The sequence below is a fragment of the Mesoplodon bidens genome (genome assembly GCF_964165515.1).
Source record: "Mesoplodon bidens genome assembly, chromosome: 4".
NCBI lineage: Eukaryota > Metazoa > Chordata > Mammalia > Artiodactyla > Ziphiidae > Mesoplodon > Mesoplodon bidens.
Genome location: NC_138160.1, coordinates 41,673,653 through 41,698,167, shown reverse-complemented (window position 1 = coordinate 41,698,167; position 24,515 = coordinate 41,673,653). Strand labels below are relative to the sequence as shown.

The 24,515-nt window shown below is 37.6% G+C and overlaps 1 protein-coding gene across 1 annotated transcript in view; it reads right to left on the bottom strand.

The window, feature by feature from the left end:
* Positions 1–24,515, bottom strand: part of ITGA2 (integrin subunit alpha 2) — a 109,424-nt gene that overhangs the window by 45,207 nt on the left and 39,702 nt on the right. The window contains exons 3-7 of the mRNA XM_081230402.1: positions 8,101–8,210; positions 6,461–6,552; positions 3,258–3,372; positions 2,970–3,097; positions 468–616 (exon numbers count right to left, since the gene is read on the bottom strand). Of these exons, the coding sequence (XP_081086528.1) occupies positions 468–616; positions 2,970–3,097; positions 3,258–3,372; positions 6,461–6,552; positions 8,101–8,210 (594 nt within the window). The remainder of the gene's footprint in view (positions 1–467; positions 617–2,969; positions 3,098–3,257; positions 3,373–6,460; positions 6,553–8,100; positions 8,211–24,515) is intronic.

Sequence of the window (24,515 nt, the reverse complement as noted above, 5' to 3'; positions counted from 1 at the left end):
GCTGTGAAATTCACACTGCCCTAGCCTGTTATAAGTAGAATGAGCGCTTCAATTCAATTCAGACTTCTAGGTCATTAACACTTAGGAATCTATGGCCCTTCTAAATTTGCATGAAGTGCTCCAGTAGCTCAAGTTGTCTGTGGCCTTGATAAATATTAACAAATAAATGCAGATTGCTCCATTGCCAACTTAAACTAAGGTCTTTTAATTTCACTGTACTTACTTCATGTAAAATCTTTAAAAATTATGTAATATCTTATAAAAGTTCTATAAATCAAAGATTTAAAAATTTCATTCCCTACTGCCTTCTCAAAGTATTCAAGTAACAGAATGTTCAGACTTTTCTTCTCTACTAGTTCTGATTTAAGTGTAGGTACCACATATTTATTTTTCTTTGTCTTTCCTTTTTATTACTTATGAGCACTTCTATTTTATCAAAATATTGGCCTATTAGCAACATAACTTACCTTGCATACTGAATTGCTTTGAATGTATTTGTGAGGTCTCCACCATATTGGGATGTCTGGGATGTTGCTTTAATCATTTCATCTTTGGTTTTAAAAGTGTTCAGGTTAAACACAACTCTTGGATAATTGGCATATTGAATTAACCCCACCTTCAAGAGAAAAGAAGTTTATTACAGGTTTGTCATTAAGTTATAAATCATTCCTATTTAACCAATATAATAAAAATCGAAAGTGCATTTAGACATGGGCTGATAGCTTAAGGGAATCATTTCCAACTTTTTTCTTAAGAATAGTTATTTTTCTTCCAGCGGAATAACTTCCTGGTCAGAGGCCATCAGTGCAGGGCAGCCTTACTTATTGACAAGCAAGATAATGTGCCATTTGTGTACCATTTGGTTCTCAAGAGTAATAGATGTAGATTTTTAAGCACTGCCATATGGATGAATAGTAGCATTAAGTTCATAACAGGAAGATTCAAATGATATAAATAGATTTTCTAGTTACCAATGGATATAAACATGTAAACAATTATAAGCAGTCATAGATGGAACAGAACATCTCATCAAGGGAGGATAATTATATAATAAACAAAGAATTATAGTTGAATACAAGAAAAAGTGATGTGCTAATCAATGAGGTCAACATGAATGTTTTTGTTGTGTTGGATTTCCTCTAATCACAGATGTTAGAAAGAAAGCTGCTATATGTGCATTTAGGGCAGGAAGTTTCTGGTCTTCAGGGAAAATGCCATTGGAGAGAGTCTTATTCGAGAGGGCTGAGAGGCAGAACAACTTCTGACCAAGATGTTTGGGCACATACCCTAATCCTTCAGATCAAGGAGGTCAGACACTTCTGTTAACATCCTTGTTCTCAGCACTGAGATCACCCTCTATGCCTAGGATTTGGGGCTTCCAGAATAGGAATAGTGATGAGGGATCAGTGGTAAAAGGGTCTCTGAAATAGAGGTCAGTGTGTAAGGAAGGTGGGAAGGGCAAGGCCTGGATTTCTGAGTTCAATCAGCTACTTTCTCTAGGAAGGCAGTTAACTAGGCACTGGAAAAATGACAAAAAATATATTACTGAACCCTCCTCATTAGGATAGGATGTAAGATTTGAGAGACAGGAAAGGATCAAAAATAACTCTAAGGATTTCAAAATCTAAGGTGATAGGAAGAGAATGGTGATCCCCTGACACAGCCCCATAACTTCTATGTGCAAAAGATAAAGGTGGAAGAGAAGATTTAAAGAAATGTGGTATAGTAGAGCTTATAGAAACATCACATTTAGAAGGGAAGAGAAGATACTGAGTAAAACCACCTCTAGAGACGAAGAAGATGCATCAGGATTGGAAGACAGAAGAGGAAGGCCAGGAATTCCACACAAGAGACTATTAAATACAGTAAGTCATGTTATGGGGGAAACCCATTTAGAAACAGAGAAAATAAGCAGATACAGATGAAAACTTCTCTTATGAGGGCCTTAACAGTGATGCTCTCCAGAAACCAGTGCTATACCTAGTCTTATTTAACAGAAATTTTATTTTATTTTCTGGTGAAAGCCCACAGTGAAACCTCCAAAGTTTTGACAGATACTAATGTCCTCTTGGTATTGAAAAGCAATGTCAATGGGGAAAATATATAACAATATTTTATAATACTGTATAGGGAAGCAGAAAAGCAAATTTCAATATAGATAACTGGAAAGCTTTTTAGAAAAGTGTTCCAACAATTGTTGGCCCCTGGAGCACCAGATGCAACCCAGGAACTAGTAACTCTGTGAATTGATTCCTGTTGATATTGGATCAATGTCCTGCTACAACCAGATGGCCCACGAAATAGCAGATCCAACAAGAAAGAAAGAAAGAAAAACCCTGAAACTTTAAAAATGCTCTTCAGCGTTATAAAAGCATGACGTTTCTGCTCCTGAGTTTTGCTTGCCTACCTCAGGAAGATAGAAAACCAAATTAAAGACTCTTTAAAACATAAAAAGTTATTCAAAAGTATTGAAAAGACTTGTCCTGTGTGAAAAATGGAAGGCTAGACTAGAATATGACAAAAGACTATAAAATAATAAATGGTAGAATTATGCTGTCTATGAACTTACTTATAAAAATTCAAAGATAATTTTTTCACCAGTAAAGTGTAAGTAAAAGAAAGTCATCATTAGTCCAAGCGTGTGTAAAAAAATACATATTGGATTTCTAAATGTATTGATTAGTTCATGAGTTAGTGGAAGAAAAAAAAAGCATCTAAAGAGGATTAAGATGCTATACACATATCTGATGCCTGAATCAGGAATAGACATCCAAGCTTAAAGACTAGCATTAGGGGAAGTCATAGACAGAATAACTCAGTGTAGCACAAATTTCAGTTAACTTTCAAGATTACCATTAAATGCCTTTAATATGGGGATTTGACAAATGCAAAGATAAAGACCTCATCTCTAATAATATTTTCTCAGAACGAAAGGCGTGGGTTAGTGTATATATAATGGATGTCCATACCTGTGTCTTTGTGGGGCCTATATCCAGGCCTTGCACAAATTTTTCCAAAAAGTTCTTTACTGCATCCCAGGGGTAAATACTGTTTGATTCATCACATACAACCACAACATCTATGAGGGAAGGGCAGGCTACACAGGAAACGACGAAAGAAACATATATCCATAGGTCAGGCAAAATCACATCCACATACAGATGAGACAAAGTAAAAAAGGATGGCACTTGTTGATACAATTTTTCCCTCCTTTAATGTAAGGCATTGCTCAGACCCGCTGCACATTCATAACTTACTCTGAACTGCAGGTGAAAAGCTGGTCAGGAGCTGAAAATTGGGACTGACATCAGAGCATAACCCGGTTGTATAAAACTGACTTCCGCACTGCTGTGCCCACAGGGGACCACAGGTCTTAAAAGAAATGAAAACAATGACAAAACACATGGAAAATGTTAACCCTCCACCTCGCCATTTGTGAAACTCAGGACTATTTTTATTCTCTTAGAAGACTCTTGGAATCGTCAACTCTTGAAACCAACAAGTCAACAGTGCCTTTGAGAGAAAGTGCACTGGAGCCCACAGAAGGGAGGGAGAGGGTGGCAGATGTGCTGTGCCTGGTGGCAGGCGTCTTGGGGACGGGGGCACTGGGACTGTCAGTGTAGGGAGGAGCCCATGAGGTGACCCACCAAGCTCAACAAAAGGGGTGCTGTCCTTCCAGAGAACACCCAGGAGAAAAATGCGTGCAAAGTTCATTTTTTGTCTCTCAGATACCTGGGTCTCAGCTGCTTCATCTGTAAAATGACCTCCTAACTTAAGGCTGCTGTGAAGACGAAATGAGTCTATAGCTATAAACACTTAGAACAGTGCTGGGTAAATAGCAAGGGATATATAATTGTTAGCCAGCATCGTTATCATTGTTATTCCTTGAACATAGGTCTCCTCCTGTCCCTTCCATTTATACTATTCAGCAGAAACCACAAGTCCTCATGTCCCCATGGGCCAGGCAGGCAGCCTGGAAGAGAGCTCCAGCCAGGTGTAGACACCATGGTGAATGAAGAGCCCACGCTTTCTGTGCAGGGCAGACCATTGTGGCTCCTGCCCGCCGGCTGGTGTGAAACAGGCCCCGTGTGGCCAGACCTCCCAAATTCTCAAGGAGAGTGAAAGAGAGAATTTTGTGTGAAAATTTATAGTTAACAAAAACCTGAAACACTCTACATGCTAAACAAACACAAAGGAGGTTCATGAACTGACAGTTTTTACCTTTGTAGTTATCAAAGTATTTCTTGAGGACTTCAGAACCCCATACTTCTGGCCCCTAGAACCTTCAGTTATCAAACCTGGTGTTTGTCTTCTTGTGCACAATCATACTCCAACTATTAATATCTCCACTGACCTGACCCCAAAGCTCTCCCTTTCAGCAGCGCTTGAATGCCAAGAACTCCTGATTAAATCACGTGGGAAACATTAGATTAAATAATATTCAAATCGTTAGATGTGAAAGGAGAAAAAATGGGGAAGAGAAGTCTAGTGATGATCTTAAAAACAAATCTATATAGTTTAAACTTATGCAAAGCTATGGACCAATTATTAAAACAACTGAAAAGTGTGGACTTGCAAAAAGTGATTGGAAGAATGAAAGGGGACTTATTTGACCCACTTTAATTGTTGGTAGCTCAAAGGAGAAGCAGCTATGGTCATATTTCATGTTCAATGAACAAGGCATAGTTTTTCCCTTATAAAACTGGTTCATTTTGCCAATTAGTTAGGGGGAAATCACTATTGATGCCTTGGGTTAGTATACCGAATAAGATACCAACTACTGATTCCTATATTCCCACCCCCAAGTTGGTTTATCTTAAAATACTAACTCATGAAGTATTAGAAAAGATTTTTTTGTTTTAAAAGCAATGGAAAACAGCATTAAGGAGTTGAAATTAGAATATGCCAATTGTTAATGCCAGAACAACATTCCTGCTTTAAGCCTGGAACTTAAGAAGGTTCAAAAAAAAAAAAATGTGATGATTGTCAGTCTTTTCCACAGAATTCTTAAGAGTATTTTAAGATTTTGACCTTTTAGGTATGGAAAGAAGACTTTGGCTTTTTTCTTTTTCCTTTTTTTTTTTTTCTCTTTCCCTCCCTCCCTCCTTCCTTCTACTTGCTACATTGACTGTTAATCTCTCAAATTCTCTTGCAATTTTATTTTATAAATAAGATTTACAAAATGTTTTATTTTGCATATAAAAATCTGTAAAGTTACAGATTAAAAATCTGAAGTTACAGATTAAAATCTGAAGTTACAGACTAAAAACTTTGAAGCACATTCTGTAATCCCTGTATCTTAATATGTTTTTCTTTCTTAATTTATTCAACTTAAAAAAAAAGACAAAAGCAACCTTATGATAAAGACTTCAGAAGATCATAAACCAGGAAGATTCATTGCAATATTCATTTATGCATTGATCTAACCCATATTATAAGCAACACTTAATTCAGTTAGTGGTATCAAGGTCTCTCTAATATCTCTCAGTAAAAATAGAATGATATTGTTCAAATTGATTACATTTTTAGAGTAATCTGGTTATACACCCAGGCTTTTAAGTTAGCATATCAATGTAGCATGTCATAACCAATGTAAAGTTAAAGTAAGCTTTCTAAGACTATTTTAACAGGGCTAGACAACTAGGTTACACCTACATGGACTGGCAGAAATGTAAAATGAGACTGGGTTTTTGTTTGCCTTTAAACTCTCTTTTTTTTTTTTTTGGTGTGTGATGGTTTTCATTTTTTTACAGTCGCATCTTTTCAACAATTTTCTATGTTATTTTTTTGTTAGTCCCAAGTTCAGAAATTATTCTCTCTTTCAGAAAACTTCCATTTTCTTCTAGTTTTTTATATTAACTTTTTAATTCACTCAGAAGTATATTGGGATATGCAAGTTATTCACCAATTAATTGTCCCCAGACCTCTTGTTAAATAAGGCATTCTCTTTTACTGATTTGTGGTGGTCTTTTCACAGCTTTCTAGAAACTAAATGAGAGTACACATTAATATGAAATAAGATGAGATCAAGCCATGCCTTAAATAATATCAGATTGGTCAATGATTATCAGAAATGATTAAAAATAAAAGTACTTTGTAGCTTTGAAACCTACTTTCTGAATTTGCAGTACCTATCCTGAATGTTCCTACAGGAAGGAGAAATGAGAGCTAGAATTCTGCTGTTATCAATACAAAGCACATTTTCCAAGGGTAAAGAATCAGTGTTCCTTCTGATCCCTTTTTCCAAAACATTTTGTGGCAATGGTTTTACTAAATATCTTAAGACGTCTACATATCAACACATTGTTCGTTCATGTTGGCTCTCCATCTAGCATGTCTTATCCAAAGTCAAGCTCAAAAATTTAAACCTCAAGATTTGGCTTGCTAGGAGGGATGGTGAGAAGACTTCATACTTCATACTTTCTTGAGAGGAATGAGGATTTGAAAAGTAAACACTCACAAGAAATCCTCCCGTTCCCACGTTCCTTGTCAGTGTCAAGCCAAGGCTCATATTGGTTTTCATCTCAGTAACGTTGGAAATGCTTGTGGAAGCTTTCAAAGGGGAGAAGATTTTTAAGAGTGGTTAAATCATCATTTATTTAAAGCCATTTTTTTTCAATGTACACTCAGGTTTACATGTAGCATTGAATTTAGTGCTCGTGTTATATAATGAAGTGTATGGAAATGAGATGCCTTCAGTGATCTGGCAGCTCATTTAAATATGTGACCACATCTGCAGAATGTGATCCTAGGGGGTGGAGTCTGCAAAGGTCATGGTGGCTTCAGCTAAAGCTTTATTCTGGATTGGAAAAAAGTATGCTTAAAGTGTTATCAAAGAATGCCGTATGGTAGAATCTGGCTCAAAGCAATAGTGAATGAACTTTAAAAGAAAATCATGACACTGGCATGTAGAATAATAGATAAATCTCTCCAACCTTCTCTCTCCCACTCAAATAGGGCATCATCTGCTGTATCCATTCTTGAGCTACTGAACATTGAAATTCTTCTCAATAATATCATTGTTTTCTCATATCCTCTAATCTCTGCCAAGGTGTATACATATATATACACACACAGGTATACATATACACAAAATTACAGTTTATGTATATGTGTATACACATAAATTATGCTAAGTCATCTGCTCATATGTATATATACATATGCATAAAATTTCTAAAATAATAAAACATATATATTAGGGGTGAGTATTCAAAAGCTTTATTATATAGTTTATCCCCCATTTCCCAGGATACCTATTTTAAAATTTCACCCTTCTTCTCAAGCCTCCAAACTCAACCCAGATCCCATCACTCTCTACTCAAAGAAGATAATCACACTTGAAGGATAATCTCAACTTCTCTCATCTTTACCTAAAGGTCCTTCTAGAAATATGACTTCTCTCTTTCCTTTGTGTTTCAGAGAAGAGAGCTTTCTTCCTAAGACTCATTTTCCCAGGTACCAGAGACGTTAATTCCATCCAGTTAACTTTATTCTTGACCAGTAGTCACTCCCTTTTTATTGCCTCCTTCCACTCTCCCTACAAATAGGATCATCTCTTTTTTGTTAGAAAAATTGTCTCTTAACCCTGCTACCTTATCAAACTATTTTCCCAATTCTCCTTCACTACTTAACTTCTGGAAGCGGAGGTCTACTTTTGTGGATAATTAAAACAGCAATTGCAAACAATTACAAAGAATTCCAAATTGTGAATTTTTTTTAGTAGAATGAAATCATTTAGACATGACCAGAAATAAAGAGTGTTCCTCAGCACCCCCAAAATCAGCCCTAGTACTGATATTTCTATACTTAATGGTTTGTTTTGAGGAGGGAGAGAAGTATGGATAGTCTCATGGGGGTAGATGGCCCAGGAGGCAGCACGTTTCCCATGCATCCATCTTTCTTAATCAGGTCATCAAACTGTGTTGGAAATCTGAATACAGTTGGGCCCCATATGACTACAGACATAAAGGCAACAAAAGCTGTCTATATTCCTTAAACACAAAACTATTATTGGTTTTGTTTTTATTTTTCATCTGTGTATATAACAAATGAGATTTTATTATGTGTAAAAAAATCACATTGTTAATTATAACTTACTTTGCAAATTCAGTTTTTCACAGGTAGTGGTGGATAGATCAACAGGACATTTATACACATCTCCCATTCGGTTCTCAGGAAAGCCACTCCATGGTGAACCAACCAGTAACCTAGAAATAGGGATTTTATTTTCCATTAGACATAAAATGTTAGCTATAGTTTCTTAAAGATAAAGCTGACCACAAAACAGTAAAAAAAAAAAAACCCAAATTTAATTACAATTTTTAAATAAGTGAACAGTTTCTATTTGCTCAGCTATAATTTGCTCTCCTTCTTTTCCTCTTAGCTGATCAAGATCCTTGATGAACATCTACAGTACAGCTGTCTTGCCACACACCTGGGAGGTCTCTCTAAAGCAGTTTTGTCCAACAGAAATATAATGCAAGCCACAAATGTGGGCTTGTAATTTTAAGTTTTAAGTTTTCTAGTGGCCACATTAATAAAACAAAAAAGCAACAGGTGAAATTAACTTAAATAATATATTTTATTTAACTCAATATACCCATACTAGCATGCAATCAATATTGAAGTTATTAATGAGCTATTTGACATCCTTTTTTCCATACTAAGTGTTTGAAATTCAGGGTGTATATTTTGAGCACATAGCAATGTGGACAAGTAATACTTCAAGTGTTCAGTAGCCATGGGTGGCCAGTGGCTCTTTGGTCAGCATAGCTCTAAAGAATGAAACGATATTAAAAGCTAAAGTGAAAACTAACATTTGTCTAGTGCGTTCTATGCCCCAAGCAGTTTTCTAGGTTATTTAGGGAGCAGACGAGCTATCTAAGTGGCTTTATGCTGACCGTCTATATAAGGGAATCCTCAGCAAAAATAAAGAGCAAGTGTACTGTGGGGCTCTCCTTATATGTATCATGTTTATAGCTGGAATACAGAACACTGAGGTCAGAGACGGGCGCTAACATCTTCCCTTTGGTTAGTTCACTTCCTACAGAGTTTTTCCAGTAAGAGACGATGCATTTCCCTGTAGAACCACTCACTCGACATTTCTGGCCACAGAAGAATGGATAGAAAGAGTCCATGTAACAGCCTGATCTTTAGAAACTTCTGTAGGTTAATTACTCAGCAGCATCCAGTGACGAAGGAAGCATATTTGACTCAATATTTTTTCCTTGTCAAAGTTGGGAAGGATTAGATTATTGATCTAACTTAAATTAAACTTAAATTCTTTCATGAGGCTTCTGTTTAAATATTTTAACATTATTGATTAAACAACATGTGCCCAATTAAGTGCTACAGTGGATAAAAAAGTCTAAGGTACATTTATACTAACTTAGTAAAACTGTTTAAAATGCATAACAAGTAAAATAATAATCATACAAATGAGTGGAAGGATATGAATAAGTTCCCCTTCCTGAAAAAAAGTAAAATGGTCTAAGGAAGCAAAAATGGACATCAAAGGATGAGGCTAGTAGTCAGCATTCTTAACAGAGGGAACACCATGAACAATCATGGAAAGAGGAAAATACAAATTATTTTGAAAGAGAGTTAATGATTCAGTAATAGTCTTCTCCCCTTATTTACCTTCTACAATTATTTTCAAACTAATATTTTGTAGAGCATTCTAGAATACTTTTTTTGAATGTTCATTTTACTTATTTATTTTCTTTATTTTTTTGGCTGTGTCAGTTCTTAGTTCTGGCACATGAGATCTTTGCTGAGGCATTCAGGATCTTTCATTACAGCGCGTGGGCTCTTCATTGCAGTGCGTGGGCTTCTCTCTAGTTGTATCGTGCAGGTTTTCTCTCTCTAGTTGTGGTGCACAGGCTCCAGGGTGTGTGGGCTCTGTGGTTTGCAGCCTGCGGGCTCTCTTGTTGAGGCACACAAGCTCAGTAGTTGTGGCACAAGGGCTTAGTTGCTCGGCTGCATGTGGGATCTTAGTTCCCCAACCAGGGACTGAACGTGTGTCCCCTGCATCAGAAGGCACATTCTTTACCACTGGACCACCAGGGAAGTTCCTAGAATACTTTAAAACAGCTAACTTTGATTAAGGTTCGAGTTGAAATTTTTTGTCTTCTTCTGAGCAGATACTTTACCTAATTTACCTGTTAAAATATTGCCTATAGAAATCATCAACAAAACAAAAAGACAACCTACTGAATGGGAGAAAATATTTGCAAATGATAAGACTGATAAGGGGTTAATATACAAAATATATAAACAGCTCATACAACTCAACATCAAAGGAAAAAAAACAATAAAAAAATGGGGGAGGGAGGAACTTCAAGATGGCGGAGGAGTAAGACGTGGAGATCACCTTCCTCCCATAAACATATCAAAAATACACCTACATGTGGAACAACTCCTACAGAACACCTACTGAATGCTTGCAGAAGACCTCAGACTTCCCAAAAGGCAAGAAACTTCCCACGTACCTGGGTAGGGCAAAAGAAAAAAGAAAAAACAGAGACAAAAGAGTGGGGACAGACATGCACCTCTGGAAGGGAGCTGTGAAGGAGGAAATGCTTCCACACACTAGGGAGCCCCTTTACTGGTGGGGATGCAGGGTGGGCAGGGGGGAAGCTTCGGAGTCATGGAGGAGAGCGCAGCAACAGGGGTGCAGAGGGCAAAGTGAAGAGATTCTCGCACAGAGGATCAGTGCCAACCAGCACTCACCAACCTGAGAGGCTTGTCTGCTCAACCGCTGGGTTGGGTGGGGCTGGGAGGTGAGGCTCAGGCTTCGGAGGTCAGATCCCAGGGTCAGGACTGGGGGTGGCTGCATGAACACAGCCTGAAGGGGCCTAGTGCACCACAGCTAGCTGGGAGGGAGTCTGCGAAAAAGTCTGGATTTGCCTAAGAGGCAAAAGACCATTGTTTCAGGGTGTGCAATGAGAGGGGATTCAGAGCACTGCCTAAATGAGCTCCAGAGACAGGCATGAGCCACAGCTATCAGCGTGGACACCAGAGACAGGCATGAAACACTAACACTGCTGCTGCAGCCACCAAGAAGCCTATGTGCAAGCATGGGTCACTATCCACATCTCCCGTCCTGGGAGCCTGTGCAGCCTGCCATTGCCAGGGTCCCGTGATCCACGGACAACTTCCCTGGGAGAACACACAGCGTGCCTCAGGCTGTTACAATGTCTCACCGGCCTCTGCCACTGCAGGCTCACCCTGCATTCCAGTTATAGCTACTGTACCCCTCCCTTCCCCTGGCCTGAGTGAGCCAGAGCCCCAGAATCATTGCTCCTTTAACACCCTCTTGTCTGGGTGAAGAACAGATGCCAAAGGGCGACCCACCTGTAGAGGCAGGGGGAAATCCAAAGCTGAACCCCAGGAGCTGTGCAAACAAAGAAGAGAAAGGGAGATCTCTCCATGCAGCCTCAGGAGCAGTGGATTAAATCTCCACAATCAACTTGATGTACCCTGCATCTGTGGAATACCTGAATAGACAACGAATCATCCCAAAACTGAGGTGGTGGACTTTGGGAGCAACTGTAGACTTGGGGTTTGCTTTCTGTGTCTAATTTGTTTCTACTTTTATATTTAACTTAGTTTAGTATTTAGAGCTTATTATCATTGGTAGATTTGTTTATTGATTTGTTTGCTCTCTTCCTTTATATATATATATATATGTATATATATTTTTCTTTTTCTCTTTTTGTGATTGTGTATGTGTATGCTTCCTTGTGTGATTTTGTCTGTATAGGTTTGCATTTACCATCTGTCCTAGGGTTCTTTCTGTCCATTTCTTTTTAGTATAGTTTTTAGTGCTTGTTGTCATCGGTGGATTTGTTTCTTGGTTTGGTTGCTCTCTCTCTCTTTTTTTTAAATTTTTTATTTATTTACTTTAATTATTTTTTATTTTTTATTTTAATAACATTATTTTTATTTTTTCTTTCTTTCTTTTTTATTACTTTTCTTCTGAGCCATGTGGCTGACAGGGTCTTGGTGCTCCAGCCAAGTGTCAGGCCTGAGCCTCTGAGGTGGAAGAGCCAAGTTCAGGACACTGGTCCACCAGAGACCTCCTGGCCCCTCATAATGTCAATTGATGAGAGCTCTCCCAGAGATCTCCATCTCAACGCTAAGACCCAGCTTCACTCAACAATCAGTAAGCTCCAGTGCTGAATATCCCATGCCAAACAACTAGAAAAACAGGAACACAACACCACCCATTAGCAGAGAGGCTGCCTAAAATCATAATAGGGTCACAGACACCCCAAAACACACCACTGGACGTGGTCCTGCCAACCAGAAAGACAAGATCCAGACTCACCCATCAGAACACAGGCACCAGTCCCCTCTACCAGGGAGCCTACACAGCCCACTGAACCAAACTGACCCACTGGGGACAGACACCAAAAACAATGGGAACTATGAACCTGTAGCCTGTTAAAAGGAAACCCCAAACACAGTAAGTTAAGCAAACTGAGAAGACAGAGAAATACATAGCAGATGAAGGAGCAAGGTAAAAACCCACCAAACAAATGAAGAGGAAATAGGCAGTCTACCTGAAAAAGAATTCAGAGTAATGATAGTAAAGATGATCCAAAATCTTGGAAATAGAATGGAGAAAATACAAGAAACATATTAACAGGGACCTAGAAGAACTAAAGAGCAAACAAACAATGATGAACAACACAATAAATGAAATTTAAAATTCTCTACAAAGAATCAATAGCAGAATAACTGAGGCAGAAGCACGGATAAGTGACCTGGATGATAAAATAGTGGAAATAACTACCGCAGAGAAGAATAAAGAAGAAGAATGAAAAGAATTTAGGACAGTCTCGGAGACCACTGGGACAACATTAAATGCACCAACATTCGAATTATAGGGGTCCCAGAAGAAGAAGAGAAAAAGAAAAGGACTGAGAAAATATTTTGAAGAGATTATAGTTGAAAACTTCCCTAATATGTGAAAGGAAATAGTTAATCAAGTCCAGGAAGTACAGAGAGTCCCATACAGGATAAATCCAAGGAGAAACATGCCAAGACACATAGTAATCAAACTATCAAAAATTAAATACAAAGAAAAAATATTAAAAGCAGCAAGGGAAAACCAACAAATAACATACAAGGGAATCCCCATAAGGTTAACAGCTGATCTTTCAGCAGAAACTCTGTAAGCCAGAAGGGAGTGGCAGGACATATTTAAAGTGATGAAGTGGGAAAACTTACAACCAAGATTACTCTACCCAGCAAGGATCTCATTCAGATTTGATGGAGAAATTAAAACCTTTACAGACAAGCAAAAGCTAAGAGAATTCAGCACCACCAAACCAGCTTTACAACAAATGCTAAAGGAACTTCTTTAGGCAGGAAACACAAGAGAAGGAAAAGACCTACAACAACAAACCCAAAACACTTAAGAAAACGGTAATAGGAACATACATATGGATAATTACCTTAAAAGCAAACGGATTAAATGCTCCAACCAAAAGGCACAGACTGGCTGAATGGATACAAAAACAAGAACCGTATATATGCTGTCTATAAGAGACCCACCTCAGACGTAGGCACACATAGAGACTGAAAGTGAGGGGATGGAAAAAGATATTCCATGCAAATGGAAATCAAAAGAAAGCTGGAGTAGCAATTCTCATATCAGACAAAATAGACTTTAAAACAAAGACTATTACAAGAGACAAGGACACCACATAATGATCAAAGGATCAATCCAAGAAGAAGATATAACAATTGTAAATACTTATGCACCCAACACAGAAGCACCTCAATATATAAGGCAAATACTAACAGCCATAAAAGGGGAAATTGACAGTAACACAATAATAGTAGGGGGCTTTAACACCCCACTTTCACCAATGGACAGATCATCCAAAATGAAAATAAATAAGGAAACACAAGTTTTAAATGATACATTAAACAAGATGGACTTAATTGATATTTATAGGACATTCTATCCAAAAAAAACAGAACACACATTTTTCTCAAGTGCTCATGGAACATTCTCCAGGATAGATCATATCTTGGGTCACAAATCAAGCCTTGGTAAATTTAAGAAAATTGAAATCGTATCAAGTACCTTTTCGGACCACAATGCTATGAGACTAGATATCAATTACAGGAAAAGAACTGTGAAAAATACAAACACATTGAGGCTAAACAATACACTATTTAATAACCAAGTGATCACTGAAGAAATCAAAGAGGAAATCAAAAAATACCTAGAAATAAATGACAATGGAGACACAATAACCCAAAACCTATGGGATACAGCAAAAGCAGTTCTAAGAGGGAAGTTTATAGCAATACAATCCTACCTTAAGAAACAGGAAACAACACAAATAAACAACCTAACCTTGCCCCTAAAGCAATTAGAGAAAGAAGAACAAAAAAACTCCAAAGTTAGCAGAAGAAAAGAAATCATAAAGATCAGATCAGAAATAAATGAAAAAGAAATGAAGGAAACGATAGCAAAGATCAACAAAACTAAAAGCTGGTCCTTTGACAAGATAAACGAAATTGATAAACCATTAGCTAGACTCATCAAGCAAAAAAGGGAGAAGACTGAAATCAATAGAATTAGAAATGAAAAAGGAGAAGACTATACTACAAAGTAACAACTGACACTGCAGAAATATAGGATCATGAGAGATTACTACAAGCAACTATATGCCAATAAAATGAACAACCTGGAAGAAATGGAAAAATTCTTAGAAATGCACAACCTGCCAAGACTGAACCAGGAAGAAAGAGAAAATATGAACAGACCAATCACAAGCACTGAAATTGAAACTGTGATTAAAAATCTTCCAACAATCAAAAGCCCAGGACCAGATGGCTTCACAGGCAAATTCTATCAAACATTTAAGGAAGAGCTAACAGCTATCCTTCTCAAACTCTTCCAAAATATAGCAGAAGGTGGAACAATGCCAAACTCATTCTACGAGGCCACCACAACCCTGATACCAAAACCAGACAAAGATGTCACAAAGAAAGAAAACTGCAGGCCAATATCACTGATGAACATAGATGCAAAAATCCTCAACAAAATACTAGCAAAAAGACTCCAACAGCACATTAAAAGGATCATACACCATGATCAAGTGGGGTTTATTCCAGGAATGCAAGGATTCTTCAATATACGCAAATTAATCAACGTGATACACCATTATTAACAAATTAAAGGAGAAAAACTACATGATCATCTCAATAGATGCAGAGAAAGCTTTCGACAAAATTCAACACCCATTTATGATAAAAACCCTGCAGAAAGTAGGCACAGAGGGAACTTTCCTCAACATAATAAAGGCCATATATGACAAACCCACAGCCAACATTGTCCTCAATGGTGAAAAACTGAAACCATTTCCACTAAGATCAGGAACAAGACAAGGTTGCCCATTCTCACCACTATTATTCAACATAGTTTTGGAAGTTTTAACCACAGCAATCAGAGAAGAAAAAGAAATAAAAGGAATCCAAATCGGAAAAGAAGTAAAGCTGTCACTGTTTGCAGATGACATGATACTATACACAGAGAATCCTAAAGATGCTAATAGAAAACTACTAGAGCTAATCAATGAATTTGGTAACGTAGCAGGATACAAAATTAATGCACAGAAATCTGTGGCATTCCTATACACTAATGATGAAAAATCTGAAAGAGAAATTAAGGAAACACTCCCAATTACCACTGCAACAAAAAGAATAAAATACCTAGCAATAAACCTACCTTAGGAGGCAAAAGACGTGTATGCAGAAAACTATAAAACTCTGATGAATGAAATTAAAGACGATACAAACAGATGGAGAGAAATACCATGTTCTTGGATTGGAAGAATCAACATTGTGAAAATGACTCTACTACCCAAAGCAATCTACAGATTCAATGCAATGCCTAACAAAATACCACTGGCACTTTTCACAGAACTAGAACAAAAAATTTCACAATTTGTATGGAAACAGAAAAAACCCCGAAGAGCCAAAGCAATCTTGAAAACGAAAAATGGAGCTGGAGGAATCAGGCTCCCTGATTTCAGACTATACTACAAAGCTACAGTATTCAAGACAGTATGGTACTGGCACAAAAACAGAAATATAGATCAATGGAACAGGATAGAAAGCCCAGAGATAAACCCATGCACATATGGTCACCTTATCTTTGATAAAGGAGGCAAGAATATACAGTGGAGAAAAGACAGCCTCTTCAATAAGCGGTGCTGGGAAAACTGGACAGGTATATGTAAAAGTAAGAAATTAAATCACTCCCTAACACCATACACAAAAATAAGCTCAAAATGGATTAAAGACCTAAATGTAAGGCCAGAAACTATCAAACTCTTAGAGGAAAACATAGGCAGAACACTCTATGACATAAATCACAGCAAGATCCTTTTGGACCCACCTCCTAGAGAAATGGAAATAAAAACAAAAATAAACAAATGGGACCTAATGAAACTTAAAAACTTTTGCACAGCAAAGGAAACCATAAACAAGACCAAAAGACAACCCTCAGAATGGGAGAAAATATTTGCAAATGAAGCAACTGAAAAAGGATTACTCTCTAAAATTTACAAGCAGCTCATGCAGCTCAATTTCAAAACAACAAAAAACCCAATCCAAAAATGGGCAGAAGACCTAAATAGACATTTCTTCAAAGAAGATATACAGATTGCCAACAAACACATGAAAGAGTTCTCAATATCATTATTCATTAGAGAAATGCAAATCAAAACTACAATGAGATATCATCTCACACCAGTCAGAATGGCCATCATCAAAAAATCTACAAACAATAAATGCTGGAGAGGGTGTGAAGAAAAGGGAACCCTCTTGCACTGTTGGTGGGAATGTAAATTGATACAGCTACTATGGAGAACAGTATGGAGATTCCTTATAAAACTACAAATAGAACTACCATACGACCCAGCCATCCCACTACTGGGCATATACCATGAGAAAACCATAATTCAAAAAGAGTCATGTACCAAAATGTTCATTGCAGCTCTATTTACAATAGCCAGGAGATGGAAGCCACCTAAGTGTCCATCAACAGATGAATGGATAAAGAAGGTGTGGCATATATATACAATGGAATATTACTCAGCCATAAAAATAAATGAAATTGAGTTATTTGTAGTGAGGTGGATGGACCTAGAGTCTGTCATACAGAGTGAAGTAAGTCAGAAAGAGAAAAACAAATACTATATGCTAACACATATATATGGAATCTAAGAAAAAAAAAAAAGGTCATGAAGAACCTAGGGGTAAGATGGGAATAAAGACACAGACCTACTAGAGAATGGACTTGAGGATATGGGGAGGGGGAAGGGTAAGCTGTGACAAAGTGAGAGAGTGTCATGGACATATATATACTACCAAACGTAAAATAGATAGCTAGTGGGAAGCAGCTGCATAGCACAAGGAGATCAGCTCAGTGGTTAGTGACCACCTAGAGGGGTGGGATATGGAGGGTGGGAGGGAGGGAGACGCAAGAGGGAAGAGGTATGGGAACATATGTATAACTGATTCACTTTGTTATAAAGCAGAAATTAACACACCATTGTAAAGCAATTATACTCCAATAAAGATGTGAAAAAAAAGAAAAAAAGAAGGACACTACATAATGATCAAGGGATCAATCCAGGAAGAAGGTATAACAATTGTAAATGTATATGCACCCAACATAGGAGCACCTCAATACATAAGGCAAATGCTAACAGCCATAAATGGGGAAATCGACAGTAACACAATAATAGTAGGGGGCTTTAACACCCCACTTTCACCAACGGACAGATCATCCAAGATGATAATAAATAAGGAAACATAAGCTTTAAATGACACGTTAAACAAGATGGATTTAATTGATATTTATAGGACATTCCATCCAAAAACATCAGAATATACTTTCTTCTCAAATGCTCATGGAACATTCTCCACGATAGACCATATCGTGGGTCACAGATGAAGCCTTGGTAAATTTAAGAAAATTGAAAACATATCAAGTATCTTTTCTGACCACAACGCCATAAGACTAGATATCAATTACAGGAAAAATACTGTAAAAATACAAACACATGGAGGCTAAACCATACACTACTAAATAACCAAGAGGTCATTGAGGAAATAAAAAAATATCTAGAAACAAATGACAATGAAAACAAGACAACCCAACACCTATGGGATGCAGCAAAAGCAGTTCTAAGAGGGAAGTATATAGCAGTACAATCCTACCACAAGAAACAAGAAAAATCTCAGATAAACAACCTAAACTTACACCTAAAGCAATTAGATAAAGAAGAACAAAAAAACCCCAAAGTTAGCACAAGGAAAGAAGTCATAAAGATCAGATCAGAAATAAATGAAAATGAAATGAAGGAAATGATAGCAAAGATCAATAAAACTAATAGGTGGTTCTTTGAGAAGATAAACAAAATTGATAAAGCATTAGTCAGACTCATCAAGAAAAAAAGGGAAAAGACTCAAATCAACAGAATTAGAAATGAATAAGGAGAAGTAACAACTGACACTGCAGAAATACAAAGGATCATGAGATTACTACAAGCAACTGTATGCCAATAACATGGACAACCTGGAAGAAATGGACAAAATGTTAGAAAAGCACAACCTTCCGAGACTGAACCAGGAGGAAATAAAAAATATAAACAGACCAATCACAAGCACTGAAATTCAAACTATGATTAAAAATCTTCCAACAAACAAAAGCCCAGGATCAGATGGCTTCACAGGCGAATTCTATCAAACATTTAGAGAAGAGCTAACACCTATCCTTCTCAAACTCTTCCGAAGTATAGCAGAGGGAGGAACACTTCCAAACTCATTCGATGAGGTCACCATTACCCTGATATGAAAACCAGACAAAGATGTCACACACAAAAAAGACAACTACAGGCCCATAGCACTGATGAACATAGATGCAAAAATCCTCAACAAAATACTAGCAAACAGAATCCAACAGCACACTAAAAGGGTCATACACCATGATCAAGTGGGGTTTATTCCAGGAATGCAAGGATTCTTCAATATATGCAAATCAATCAATGTGATAAACCATATTCATAAATTGAAGGAGAAAAATCATATGATCATCTCAATAGATGCAGAAAAAGCTTTTGAAAAAATCCAACACCCATTTATGATAAAAACCCTGCAGAAAGTAGGCATAGAGGGAACTTACCTCAACATAATAAAGGCCACATATGAGAAACCCACAGCCAACATCATTCTCAATAGTGAAAAACTGAAACCATTTCCTCTAAGATCAGGAACAAGACAAGGTTGCCCACTCTCACCACTATTATTCAACATAGTTTGGAAGTCCTAGCCATGGTAATCAGGGAAGAAAAAAAAAGGAATCCAAATCGGAAAAGAAGAAGTAAAACTGTCACTCTTTGCAGATGACATGATACTATTCACAGATAATCCTAAAGATGTAACCAGAAAACTACTAGAGCTATCAATGAATTTGGTAAAGTAGCAGGATACAAAATTAATGTAATCTCTTGCATCCCTACACACTAATGATGAAAAATCTGAAAGAGAAATTAAGGAAACACTCCCATTTACCACTGCAAAAAAAAGAATAAAATACCTAGGAATAAACCTACCTAGGTAGACCTGTATGCAGAGAACTGTAAGACACTGATGCAAGAAACTAAAGATGACACAGACAGATGGAGAGATATACAATGTTCTTGGATTGGAAGAATCAACACTGTGAAAATGACTATACTATAGGATTCAGTGCAATCCCTATCAAACTACCAATGGCATTTTTCACAGAACTAGAACAAAAAATTGCACAATTTGCATGGGAACACAAAAGATCCTGAATAGCCAAAGCAATCTTGAGAAAGAAAAACGGAGCTCGAGGAATCAGGCTCCCAGACTTCAGACTATACTACAAAGTTACAGTAATCAAGACAGTATGGTACTGGCACAAAAACAGAAATATAGATCAATGGAACAGGATAGAAAGCCCAGAGATAAGCCCACGCACATATGGTCACCTTATCTTTGACAAAGGAGGCAAGGATATACAATGGAGAAAAGAAAGTCTCTTCAATAAGTGGTGCTGGGAAGACAGGACAGCTACATGTAAAAGAATGAAATTAGAACACTCCCTAACACCATACACAAAAATAAACTCAAAATGGATTAGAGACCTAAATGTAAGACACTATAAAACTCTTAGAGGAAAATACAGGCAGAACACTGTATGACATAAATCACATCAAGACCCTTTTTGACCCACCTCCTGGAAAAATGGAAATAAAAACAAAAAATATACAAATGGGACCTAATGAAATTTAAAAGCTTTTGCACAGCAAAGGAAACCATAGAGCAGACAAAAAGACAACCCTCAGAATGGGAGATAATATTTGCAAACGAAGCAACTGACAAAGGATTAATCTCTAAAATATACAAGTAGCTCATGCAGTTCAACATCAAAGAACAAACAACCCAATTCAAAAATGGGCAGAAGACCTAAATAGACATTTCTCCAAAGAAGATATACAGATGGCCAAGAAACACATGAAATGAGGCTCAACATCACTAATCATTAGAGAAATGTTAATCAAAACTACAATGAGGTATCACCTCACAGTGGTCAGAATGGCCATCATCAAAAAAATCTACAAACAATAAATGCTGGAGAGGGTGTGGAGAAAAGGGAACCCTCTTGCACTGTTGGAGGAATGTAAATTGATACAGCCACTATGGAGAACACTATGGAGGTTCCTTAAAAAACTGAAAATAGAATTACCATACAACCCAGCAATCCCACTACTGGGCATATATCCTGAGAAAACCATAATTCTAAAAGAGTCATGTACCAAAATGTTCACTGCAGCACTATTTACAATAGCCAGGTCATGGAAACAACCTAAGTTTCCATTGACAGATGAATGGATAAAGAAGGTGTGGCACATATATACAATGGACTATTATTCAGCTATAAAAAGAAACGAAATTGAGTTATTTGTAGTGAGGTGGACAGACCTAGAGTCTGTCATACAGAGTGAAGTAAGTCAGAAAGAGAAAAACAAATACCATAAGCTAACACATATATATGGAATCTAAAAATAAATAAATAAATAAATAAATAAATAATGGTTCTGAAGAACCTAAGGGCAGGACAGGAATAAAGACACAGACATGGAGAATGGACTTGAGGTCACGGGGAGGGGGAAGGGTAAGCTTGGACAAAATGAGAGAGTGGCATGGACATATATACACTACCAAATGTAAAACAGCTAGTGGGAAGCATCCACATAGCACAGGGAGATCAGCTCGGTGCTTTGTGACCACCTAGAGGGGTGGGATAGGGAGGGTGGTAGGGAGATCCAAGAGGGAGGGGATATGGGGATATATGTATATGTATAGCTGATTCACTTTGTTATACAGTAGCACCTAACACACCATTGTAAAGCAATTATACTCCAAAAAAGATGTTTTAAGAAAAAGGGGGGGCAGAAGACCTGAATAAACGTTTTTCCAAAGAAGACATACAGATGGCCAATAGGCACATGGAAAGATCCTTCACATCATCAATCATCAGAGAAATGCAAATTAAAACCACAATGAAATAGCACTTCACACCTGTCAGAATTGCTATCATCAAAAAGACCACAAATAACAAATGTTGTTGAGGATGTGGAGAAAAGAGAACCCTTGTACACTCTTGGTGGGAATGTAAATTGGTGCAGCCATTATGGAAAACAGCATGGAGGTTTCTCAAAAAACTAAAAATAGAACTACCATATGACCCAGCAATTCTACTTCTGGGTATTTATCTGGGGAAAAAACAAAAACAAGAACAAAAAACCCCACTAATTTGAAAAGATATGTGCACCCCAATGTTCAAAGCAGCATCTTTTACAATTTCCAAGATATGAAAGCAACCTAAGTGTCCATCAACAGATGAATGGATAAAGAAGATATGGTACACACACACACACACACACACACACACACACACACACACACACACAGAGACACACTGGAATACTATTTAGCCATAAAAAATGAATGAAATTTTGCCATTTGCAACCACATGAATGAACTTGGAGGGTATTATGCTTAGTGAAATAAGTCAGACAGAGAAAGACAAATACTGTATGATATCACTTCTATGTGGACTCTAAAAAGTAAAACACAGGGGCTTCCCTGGTGGCGCAGTGGTTGAGAGTCTGCCTGCTAATGCAGGGGACACGGGTTCAAGCCCTGGTCTGGGAAGATCCCACGTGCCGCGGAGCAGCTGGGCCCGTGAGCCACAACTACTGAGCCTGAGCCTCTGCAGCCTGTGCTCCACAACAGGAGAGGCCGCGACAGTGAGAGGCCCATGCACCACGATGAAGAGTGGCCCCCGCTTGCCACAACTAGAGAAAGCCCTTGCACAGAAACGAAGACCCAACACAGCCAAAAAAAAAAAAAATTAAAAAAAATTAAAAGAAGGCTCAACATAAAAAAAAAAAAAAAAGTAAAACACACTTGTGAATACAACAAAAAAGAAACAGACTCACAGATACAGAGAACAAACTAGTGGTTACCAGTGCAGAGAGGGAAGGGAGGAGGGGCAATATAGGGGTAGAGGATTAAGAGGCGCAAATTACTATGTATAAATAAATAAACTATTAAGGATATATAGTACAACACAGGGAATATAGTCAATATTTTATAATAACTATAAATGGAACATAACCTTTAAAAATTGTGAACCACAATCTGTATACCTGAAATACAAATAGAAATAGGAATTGAAATATTGGCTATTAGTAATATAGCCAATATTCACTTTAATGGAGGGAGAGAATCATAGAGCAGGATTTGAAGTGCATGTTTGAACATATCTGATGTTCTTCAAATTCATAACAACTCAGAGGAAGTTAGGAAACTTATGAAGACTCTGTATTGTAAAAACTATCTTCCAGCAGCTCGATTTTTCTCCATTTGTACAAATCTCTGGTCTTCATTCCATAGTAGAACTACACAGTATTACCTCTGATCTTTGTGTGCAGGATACATCTTAAAATTTAAGAAAGAAAGAAAGAGACTGAAAAAGTACATATTATACACACACACACATATATTTAATCACTTTGCTGTACACCTGAAACTAACAACATTATAAATTAACTATATGTCAATAAAAATTTCTTTAATAAAGAAAGAAAGAGATAATCTGGCCCTTGCTTACTTTTCCAGCCCTGTTTTCTCCTGGTACATTCCTGAAATTCTGTATTTTAGTCAGACTCTGATCTGGTGGAGGAGCTGAGTTTTCCTTGCTTCACACGTGCTGTTTGTTCCCTGCCTGGGAAAGTCTGCTCATTAGTTATGTCTCCCATTAGACAACCACTTCTTCCAGGAAGTCACCTGGTTCTTCCACATTTGAGCAAGGTGGATTTCCTGAAGACTTTCATAGTCTCTGAGCTTTCCCTGTCCCAGTTTTCATCACGTTAGCCTGGAAGTGCTTGCCTCCTGACTAAATCCCCCCTAGAGAGGAAAAGTCCATGGCGATTAGGAATTGAGACTATAGCGCTGAGTGACTAGGTGTTGAACAAATGAATGAAAACACAAGTGAACAAACGAATAGATGATTCTACATTATTTTTTAAAAATTTTTATTGGAGTATAGCTGATTTACAATGTTGTGTTGATTCTATATTATTACCTAAGAGAATTCTCTTACTTGAGGAAAAGTTGAGTAGAAAATTTTTAGTTCTGTTTTTATTGAGGAGCATTTCTTTCTGTCCAAATTGAAGAAAAAACAGACAAACAAGAAGAGCGGAAAAAACTCCACCAAGTTGAGAGGAAAGCATTATATGGTGACTGTTCTGTCTGCTGTTCCTGATTCAGTCTCCACATATCCATGATGCGTCTAACTTGAGTCTTTATTTTTTAAACAAAAGCTGACTGAGGAGTCTGTAGGGAACAACATAGCACCTGATAGCAAGAAACTATAATAGGAAGTGTGGCTTTGCCCCTTTACATGCTGGGAATTGATATTAATTACAGCAAATCTTACAACAGCTGGTACTGAATGAGAGGCTTTCCAAACATTATTAACTTCCTGTGCAGCACGGGTCTGAGATTATGTTATCTCCATTTTCCATACAGAATCGCTGAGACACAGAGAGATGACCAACTTACTCATATTCACCTAGGTCGTGAGAGCCAAGCATAACTGATTCTGACGCCCAAGCTCTTGACCCTTAGGCTATTTATTCTCTTTCCTATTAGTGGCAAGAAGGCGTGGCAAAGGGCCCAGGTTGGGAAAACTGTCTGAACAGATGGGTTGGGCTCCAGAATCATCAAGGAGTAGGAACTGGAACCTGAGGGTCAGGCCACACCTACTGAGATGGGGGGTGTACTGTTTACAGACAGGGAAGAACAGCGTATGTTCAGATGGTCCCAAATGTGGTCGTTTGCGTGGCTTCTACTGTGCACCTTTCCCATCCACCCTCAGC